At 38.2% G+C, this 10,072-nt stretch overlaps 1 protein-coding gene across 6 annotated transcripts in view; it reads left to right on the forward strand.

Moving 5' to 3' along the window:
• DLC1 (DLC1 Rho GTPase activating protein) overlaps positions 1 to 10,072 on the forward strand; it is a 546,175-nt gene that overhangs the window by 510,055 nt on the left and 26,048 nt on the right. For all 6 annotated transcript variants that reach the window (XM_037740874.1, XM_037740877.1, XM_017535550.2 and 3 more), the window contains 2 exons: positions 2,376 to 2,447; positions 7,174 to 7,255. In XM_037740874.1, coding sequence (XP_037596802.1) covers positions 2,376 to 2,447; positions 7,174 to 7,255 — 154 coding nt within the window. The remainder of the gene's footprint in view (positions 1 to 2,375; positions 2,448 to 7,173; positions 7,256 to 10,072) is intronic.

Consider the following 10,072-nt stretch of genomic DNA (forward strand, 5'->3'; position numbering starts at 1 on the left):
AAAAAAAAAAAAAAAAAAAAAAAAAAAAACGAGAAGGCAATATGCATTTTCCTGTTCCTGAAATCACATGGGACCTTAAATAAAAACTTTGTAAAGTTATATATAAATAAAAGATTGTTTAAAAAGCTAGTATCTTACCTCTTCCATGCTTCTTGGCATGAAACTATTTTTCTAAGTAAACCAAGGAGCATGCTCTGGCAAGATTGGCTAATGAGTTGGTATCTAATTAAGGCTTTTGTACGCATGCTGACCTAGTGCCATGTCTGACTATCGTCAAAAAAGGTTGGGCATTGAAAATTTTTGGTTACTCACCACTTATTAAGTTAAATATTGAGAAAGCAAACACATTTACTTTTTAACAATCTGTTGTTCAATGTCTAACAATCTGTTCGATGAAAATAACCTCTAATAGCCAGATGAAATGAGTTTTTAAAATACTTTTAAAGACAGTCTTACAGTCTTCTTTCTTTCCTTATCTATCTTTTTTGGGAGGGTGTGGGCACACAGATAGAGAAAAAGTAATTTCCTTGTTCTTTTTTTTTTTTGTGACAAAGTCTTATTCTGTTGCCCAGGCTGGAGTAGAGTAGTACCACTGAGGCTCACTGGAGCCTCTGCCTTGCAGGCTCAAACAAACCTCCCACCTCAGCCTCCAGAGTAGCTGGGACTACAGGAGCGCACCACCATGCCTAGTTAATTTTTGTAATTTTATTCTTCTTTGGTGAAGATGAGGATTTGCCCAGGCTGGTTTCGAACTTCTGGGCTCAAGTGATCCTCCCACCTCAGCCTCTCAAATGCAGGGACTATAGGCATGAGCCACCACACCCAGTCTAATTTCCTAATTTTCTAAAATAAAATGCTGAGTTTGTATATTTTTTCCAGCTATATAGTTTTCTAGGAAGTGTTTGTTTTATAATTTTATTTAAAACATCTTTATTTTCTTGCTCAGACAAAATGTGGATATACACATAGAAAAAAAGTAACCTCAAATAATTCCCATTGGACAATTCTACACTTTTATTCAGTGCAAACACTGAAGTTCTGCCACAGTGATATCACTCTATCATTGACTCCCAATTCAGTCCTAAATCTTGGGTTGAATAATGCTACTTTCACTGCTACATTGAAAAGATTCATGAAGGTAACTTTGCCATGCTATTTATTTTCAGGCTACTGCCATACTGCCATAATTGTTTTTAGTTTGGGTATTAAGTAACTCATCAGGAGATGGAAAGTTATTTATTTATTTATTTCTTCTCTTTGCTATGCTCAATGAAGACTTTGCCACTTGCTTTAATGAATTGATTTTCTTAATTACCTTTCTTCAGAGGCCAAGGAACTCATGAAATAATAGGTGAAAAAAATGCCTTAAAACTATAAAGTTACTAGACAAAAATAAGATGTGTATGCTTCTGATATGAACTATTAGTCTCCCATTTGGTTGAGAGAGACGCTTAATGAAGATTTGAATCTGGCATAAATTATGCGATGTTGAGACCTTTGTAAATGAGTCAGTAGCCTTGTATAACTGAATACTCTCGTGGCCTGAGGAAGGTGGGAGGAAGAGTTGAAAGGAATATTCTTTGTGCAACCAGAGAAACTAAGTAATGTTCCCAGGACCTCCTCTGTGAGTCAGTTTTAACGGGATTGTAAATATGTGCTCCAGTAAGTTTTAACACAGTGTGTCAGTTGCTCTTGGCCTTTCTGTTTATCGATATTATCTACAAGATGTTAAACCACAGGGAAGTAGAAGCTTTATTAGCCATTTCTGCCTGCCAAGATTGTGGGGTTTACTGACTTCATGCCCTCCACGTTCCTCGACATCCTGGGCCCCTCCTACTGGATTAATACCCAGTTAATACCTGAGCACCCAACAGTGAAACAACACAACATCAGGGGCTTTTGAAACACCCACCCCATGGGTGTTAGAAAGCCTGTGACTTTACTAAGATAAATTGTATTTTAGCGTGTTGGAGGTACTTTGTGGCCTTTTGTTGAAGTGAAAAGTAATCCAAGTTAGGTTAGCCAGACTTAAAATGAGTTATGTAATCTCTGTTCAGCTTTCTCATGATGCCTTATTTTCATAACCATTTGTAACCAGAGCACTTCAGAAACAGCACAGAATGAGCAACTTACTAGTAGGACCCCATTTTTTATTTTTTGTGAAGAGAAAATGCATCCTTATGCACATGTGCAAAAACTGGAAAAGACGCATGCAAAACTTAAACCATTTGAATTAAGTGTGTATGGCTGTTTGCTTATCCATATTTGCTAGAGCAGTCACATTTGCTTGTATCATAAAATCAAAGCTTATTCAGGGAAAATAAGCATGCTCAGGTGCACATGGCTAATTCTGTCTTTCTTGTGTTCTGTTCTAGAAATTGAAGCCAAGGAAGCTTGTGATTGGCTGCGGGCAACTGGTTTTCCCCAGTATGCACAGCTTTATGAAGGTAAACTGGGAATGCCATTTTTTAAAAATTGGCATAATCATAATCCCTTGCTCATGAGTACTATTGAACTATGATATATTTTCAGCAATTTTATCATTTAAATGTGTTATTTAAAAAATAATAATATAGTAAGGATGCAACACCCCCACCACGCAAAACAAAAGCTAGCACCTTGATGATACACACCCGTGACACTCTCCCATTGTTCTGCCTGCTGCCACTCCCTACCCAAAATCATCATCCTGAAGACTATCATTTTCTTGCTTTTTATATAATTTTATTGCATTTCCTGAAAAGTACATTTTTACAAAGTTATTTTCACCTTTATAAAAAGGGTACTGTGCTGTATGTAATCTTGTGGGTTTTTATTTTTTACTTAATATTGTATTCTGAAGATTCTTCTATACTGTATGGGCGTGTTACTACTCATTTGCTTTGACTGCTATGTAATACACCGTTGTTTATATAAACCAGTGAATAAACCAGTGTATTCATATCCATACTCTGGTTGGTGGGCATTTTAGCTTTCTCTGTTTTGCTTTTATAAGCTGTGCTGTTATGAACATTCTTGTATCTATCTTTTGTGGTACATGCATAATAATTCATCTCGCTTCTGTACCTAGGAACAGAATTACTGGAGGTAATACAGAATATGTATGTTCAATTTTATACAATGCAAGTTTTTCAAAAGTGCTTGTACCAATTTTCACTCTTATCAATAATACATAAATATCCTATGTATCCACATTCCCTCAATACTTGATATTGTCAGACTTTAATTTTCGCCAACCAAATGGATATAAAATGATATAGAGATTTTGATGTCCGTTTTCCTAATCCTTAATGGTAATGAGCATTTATTTATGTCACTTTGCCACATTTGTTTGCTCTTCTGTGGAATGTCTCTGGCTCATTTTCCTCAGTTATGCCTCTCTTAATGATTTTGTAAGAGCTCTTTTATTCTAAATACTAATCTTTGATTGGTCATGTGTTTCAGATGCCTTTCCTTTTGTTCTTAAAAATATATATATATATATATAGCGTCTGGGCTGAATTCTTACATTTTCTTATCAGTGCCCTGGGGATTGCTTGGATACTGAGTCATTCCCTCAGCTTCTTCGAGCTCTGGGGTGCATTTGTGCTCCCTGCATGTCAAGATAAATAGTTGTTCATTTATTTGTTTGTTTGTTTTGAGACAGAGTCTCTGTCGCCCATGCTGGAGTGCAGTGTGGCATGACCCTAGGTTCACTGCAACCTCCGCCTCCCAGGTTCAAGCAATTTGTCTGCCTCAGCCTCCTGAATAGCTGGGATTGCAGGCATGCGCCACCATGCCCAGCTAATTTTTGTGTTTTTAGTAGAGCCGGGATTTTGCCATGGTGGCTAGGCTGGTCTCGATCTCCTGACCTCAGGTGATCCACCCACCTCAGCCTCCCAAAGTGCTAGGATTATAGGCATGAGCCACCGTGCCTGGTCTAGGCTGTTCATTTACATGGGAGTTTCATTATACTTTATGTGAATTCAGTTTAAAATAATTACAGCTGTGAACTAATGCATTCCATTTTATAGGTAACTTTCAAACAAAGATTGGGTGAATAGTAAAGTGATTTCCAAGTTAGAATACCCGGTCTTCCTTATGTAGCCTAGATTGATTGTATGATGTTTTTTCCAAGAAGATGAATTCTGAATTGTTTCATTGTTAGACTGTGTAAAACACCTTACTGCTTCTCCATTTCAGAGAATATCTCTAGTTTCTTTTGATTAACTTGCATGATTATTTTGGTGGAACTGTTTGTCTTCTCTTTAGAGAGAAGTCCTGACCTGTTAACATTCAGAAGGGCTTTCGCGGAGAGGGGAACCAGCATTCTATTGGATTTTCAATTCATAGCTCTACTGGAGATAAGGAAAGATAATTGTATTGGCAGTGACACCAAAGTGGCTGTCCTTTTGTTCTCCTATTTAGAAATTACATTTTCTTCAATTATGTTCATTTTTGGCATTGATTTGCTGCCAAGCGACACTTTCTTGTGACATATATGTTTGCTAAGACCCAGTTCTAGTCCCTGCCTTACTTCTTTCCCAATCCTAAAACAGACTGCATTTGCACAAGTTGTATTTGGGGTCCCTTCATGTTCCCAAGTCTTTGGAAGCATAAGCCTACTTTTGAGGTACACTGCATATTGTTTGGGGCCATCGCTTCCCCCTGTTTTTCCTGCCACTGTGTGGTGGGTGAGTACACACACCATATACCCCATACAAACCCACACATTCCATGTCTCCGTGTTTTCTTCCATATCTCCTTGATTTTGGTAGTTGGCAATTTATACTTCCTGCCTTTCAACCCACACTGGAAGTTGAGTTCAGAGAATGTCTTCCATACATCAGTAAACTCTCATCTTTTAAAAGCCAGTCCTTTCAGAAAAGAGCCTGGGCAAATAAAATTACTGATTTATTTCTTTCACTCCTCACTTGCATTTAATACCTACCAGAATTTAAAAAAAAAAAAAACTGTTAATTTGGATTAGAAAAGCAATCTAAAATATAGCTCTGGGTATACTAACTTAGAAATTGCTAAAATAACATAGTTACTTTCTCACATATAGGTAACAGGCATATGAAAATTTCAATTTACATTTATATATCTGAGTTTATACTCTGTAAGTATTAAAATGTGTTATTTAATTATCAGCTCTGTTATTTCATTTTGGTATGTATTCAAAGTGAAATACAGACCAGGCATGGTAGGTAGTTCATGCCTATAATCCCAGCACTTCGGGAGGCTGAGGTGGGAGGATTGCTTGAGGCCAGGAGTTCAAGGCCAACCTGGCCAATATAGCGAGACCCCATCTCTATTTTTAAAAATTAAAACATTAAAAAAAAAAAAAAAGCAAAATGTAGTGTCATAACCTTCAAACAGTGTTTCAATCTGTCTTGCTTCATTTACTAATACTCTAGTTTACATTGACTATAAGTCCTTCTATTTCCACTATAATGGTTCCACTAATCATTTGTCTAAGAGATACTTGGTCTATAAATTAGTGAAGAAATATAATCCTGTGATACTAAATTTTATGTATTCATAAATCTTCGGAAAATAGATACTTTCTTGGTCTCTCTATATTATCGTTTAGGGAACAATGTCAGTAATCCAACTCTAGCGTTCAGAAAAAAAAGGATAGACTGTAAGTTTATACTCATTCTGATATATTATCTCTAGAAAATAGATTACTAAGAATAAGGAATTCCATAAAACCAGTGCTCATAAGAAACAATAAAAACATAATGAACAGTTGTACCACCTGCAAGAGGTGGAACAGGACTAATTACCTGCATCTCCAAAACTGCCGACATCCATATCTTTTCGACTGTGTGACATTAGCCATTTTGAAGGCCAAAGGGATTTTTTATTTATTTTTTTCAGACAGGGTCTCACTCTGTCATCCAGGCTGGAGTGCAGTAATATAATCAGAGTTCACTGCAGCCTCAAACTCCAGGGCTCAGGTGATCCTCCACCTAGGCCTCCCATGTAGCTGAGACCACAGGCGTATCCCATCATGCCCAGTTAAAATTTTCTTTTAATTTTTTTGTAGAGGCGGGGTCTTGCCATGCTGCCAGGCTGACCTGAAACTCCTGAGTTCAAATGATCTTCTCTCCTTAGCCTCCCAAAGTGCTGGGATTACAGATGTAAGCCACAGTGCCCAGCCAAAGGGATTTTTTAGCTTGTGGTGATTCTAGCTTCCTGCTGTGATGACTGATTTCACCCAGGTCTGGTCCAAAGAGTTACCACACATCAAAGCACTCCTCATAGTATTGTAGTAGCATTCTACAGAGGAGGCCCATGATTTGCCCTCATAGCTGGAACTCCAGGAGGGTGATAACTTGCCTTTCCCCGGTGGCAATTTCAGAGCTGTTGTAAATTTCCACAGTGACTGCCTCCACTGTTTTTCTTGGTTATATTTATTTACCAACGGATCTCTTTAGCTAGTCTAGAGAAAGGAATTCCGAGTTGACTGTTTTCCCCCTCTCTGGTTTTCAGTTCTGATACAGCTTCTTCATTGTCCTAAGAGAACTGAATAAACTTTTCTACAGATTGAAGGATTTGGGATTCTGTTGTTCTACAAAAACTTTACAGCTAGCCCTTTATTTTTAGGGGAGTTACATCAGTGCCTGCAAGGCCATATTGCAGTGCTATTATTTGCTTTTAAAAAGCATATCTTGAATTCTCCTTAGCTATTGATGCCATGTGAGTGGATTACATTCCATTTCCTACTACTTGCCATTGTTTTCTAGATCTTTCTGTGGCTCAGTTTTTCTTCCATGACCTTTTCCCTGATCACACATGAGCAAAGACACACACACATATACACAACCTAGCCACATTAAAAGGGAGCAATCTTCTGACCGTCATTGTGGCTTAAATTATAATTTATCCTGGGGCCTTGTTGCCTGCTGATTTGCTTAAAGGTATAACAGTGTTCTGAACCACTTCTCCTTGACCAGAGGCAATAGTTTAAGTTTCCACCACTTTAAAGCCCAAGCTCCTTTACGACAGTGATGCAAGATTGGCTTGAATTGCCTTATTGTCCCATAGAACTTGATGGGGAATGAAGTGTCCTATAGTCGGTGCTCGGTATGTTGCTGAAGAGTTTTTTCCCCTTTGGTAAACTTGGATGTTTGGCAGATTGGATTATAGATTCTCAACAAATATATTTGTTCACTTTTCTTATAGATTTCCTGTTCCCCATCGATATTTCCTTGGTCAAGAGAGAGCATGATTTTTTGGACAGAGATGCCATTGAGGCTCTATGCAGGTAAATGGACACATTTTGAGTGTTTTCCTTTTTCATTTTTTAAGAACACAGTACTTAACACTAAGATCGGTTTTGTTTGCTTTTGTTCTAGATAATTATGTTAGGTCTTTATTAGCAAATCATACAGTGATCATAGACCTGTTAATTAAAAATTAAGTAAAACATTGTTATTTAATATTACTATTAAAATAGCATCCACACTGTCCTAGAAAGTACTCAAACAATACCCTTCCATGTTTGATATGATGTAATTGGTGTAACAAGCAACTCAGGTGGTTTGGAAACTTGGACTAAGGTTTTCTAAAAGGGTATGATGGAAATTTAGCATGTTCAGAGGAATAAACGGGAGGCGGCACATAAAGACAGGAGCATCACTTGAATTCCAGGAAAGCTCCTCTCAACCTCTTCAGTTTCCCCCCATATAAAATAATGATAGGATTAAATAAGGCTATAAAATAACTCAGCATGGTCTTTAACGTATAGGCAACAGACAGTTAAATGATGTGAAATTGAATAAAACTGTCAGAAATTCTTGATCGTTGTGCTGTTGGGTCTTTAAGCTGAGAGGCAGCTTGTAGGTTTTAGTGAGGTGGAAGTAATAAAACCTGTAGCAGACGATGATGGGACACTGATAATCCTTTCAAGCTCTTCGTCTGACATTTCTACTCGTTTTAAGTTTTTCATCCTTTCTAATTTTTCTCAAAAGCTAAAAGCCCTAAGAGCTGAATTCTGGGGGAGAAACATTATACACAGACAAAATTCACATAGGTTGATTTGATTATGAAACTAAATAAGTTTTATTTTAATTTCAGGTTTTTCTTTTTTTTTTTTTTTTTTTTTTGGATATTGGAGTTTTTTTTTTTTTTTCCAGGCTGGAGTGCAATGGCGCGATCTCGGCTCACTGCAACCTCTGCCTCCTGGGTTCAGGCGATTCTCCTTCCTCACCCTCCCAAGTAGCTGGGATTACAGGTGTCCGCCACCACACCCAGCTAATTTTTGTATTTTTAGTAGAGACAGGGTTTGACCATGTTTGCCCGGGTGGTCTCAAGCTCCTGACCTCAGGTGATCCATCCACCTTGGCCTCCCAAAGTTCTGGGATTACAAGTGTGAGCCACCTCGCCCAGCCTGTTGTTTGGGTTTTTTTTTTTTTTTAAAGACAAGGTCTCACTCTGTTGCTCAGGGTGAAATGCAATGGCATGATGATGGTTCACTTCAGCATCGATCTGTCATGTACAGGTGATCCTCACACTTCAACCTCTGGAGTAGCTTGGGCTACAGGCGCACACCTTCATGTCCAGCGAATTTTTGTATTTTTTGTAGAGATGCGGTCTTGCCATCTTGCTCAGGCTGGTTTTGGACTGAGTAGGATTCAACCAATCACACATCTTGGCCTCCCAAAATGCTGGGATTACAGGAGTGAGCCACCACACACCCTCTCAGTATTTTTTTTTAACTTGGAAAAACATCATGAAGGTAGAATGACATCCTGTATTTCTTTCCTCTTTGTAGGCAAAGAAAGCAGTGATAACTCTGTGAAAGTACTGTTTTCTGCCTTTCTTATGTAACACAGTGTTATTTGAAGCAGCCACTGTAAGCAGTGGGTTTGGGGAAGATAGACAGGATATTTAGAATAGTGTATGGACTAGACTAGTTCTCATGGTTTAAGAGAGGAAATAACAAAGAGTCATCTTAACCACAGAAACACTGTCACTTTTCTAGTCCAATTAAATAACTGATAAAAATGTACAGGGTATGTTCCCATTTTCTGAAAGAAACCTAATTCTAAGCACTGCGCTATGGAGTGTAACACCATAACTATGTCATCTGGAATGAAAAAATGTCACAGATGCAGCTTCGGGAGGGGAAGGAGTCCACATCTGGAATATGAACTACTCCAGACATTTTTTTAATGTTTTAATGCTTAGCTGTGGGGCAGAATTAATCTGTTTTCAATCCATCACTGGTGATCATGCATATGCATGAGGTCACTTCTGAGATGCATCTTAGGAAATATTTAAGCATTGAGTCATTTCACACATTTTAAGCCACTTAGAGAGTGGCGGCAGCAATAGCTTAGGAATCCTTGGGTCATAAAAATATCACTGCAGCATTTCAGGTCAAAGGGTCATGATTAAATTCTTGAACTCTTTTTCAGAATATCAGTTTGAAATGTTGTTTTCCATTTCTGGAAGAAAAAGTATCCACTGTACTTTGCACTTCACACTGGCTCTGAGTACCTTTTGAAAAGCCACCTTTCTTTGAGGAGAATAAATCTGTGCTGCTAGCTCTTCAGTGAAAAGAAAAGCCTAGAAGAAATAGACTCTGCCACATATCCTAGTTGGGCCTCACTTTTCTCTCCTGCATAGAATAATATGTCATAGGAAATGGCAGTGATGGATGTAAGCGTGCTTTAAAAATTAAATTATCAGGCTGTAATTTAAGTACGTGCAGAAAGACCTAGGGTTAGATTTTTAATAGTCATCAACTGGTTTGCAATGGAAAGCCCCAGGGTCTTGTCCACATATTCACGTAAGTAAATTTTCATGATGTCCCTTGTTTGATGCCTAAACAAATGTTCAGACAAAAAATATGGGACCTCTATCGGGTGTTATTTCAAGTAACTTCCTTTAAAACAGGTTACAAGGCCGGGTGAGGTGGCTCAAGCCTATAATCCCAGCACTTTGGGAGGCCGAGGCGGGAGGATCACAAGGTCAAGAGATCAAGACCATCCTGGTCAACATGGTGAAACCCCGTCTCTACTAAAACTACAAAAAATTAGCTGGGCATGGTGGCATGTGTCTGTAGTCCCAGCTACTC

This window comes from Cebus imitator, unplaced genomic scaffold (assembly GCF_001604975.1).
Source record: "Cebus imitator isolate Cc_AM_T3 unplaced genomic scaffold, Cebus_imitator-1.0 Scaffold5, whole genome shotgun sequence".
NCBI classification, from domain to species: Eukaryota; Metazoa; Chordata; class Mammalia; order Primates; family Cebidae; genus Cebus; species Cebus imitator.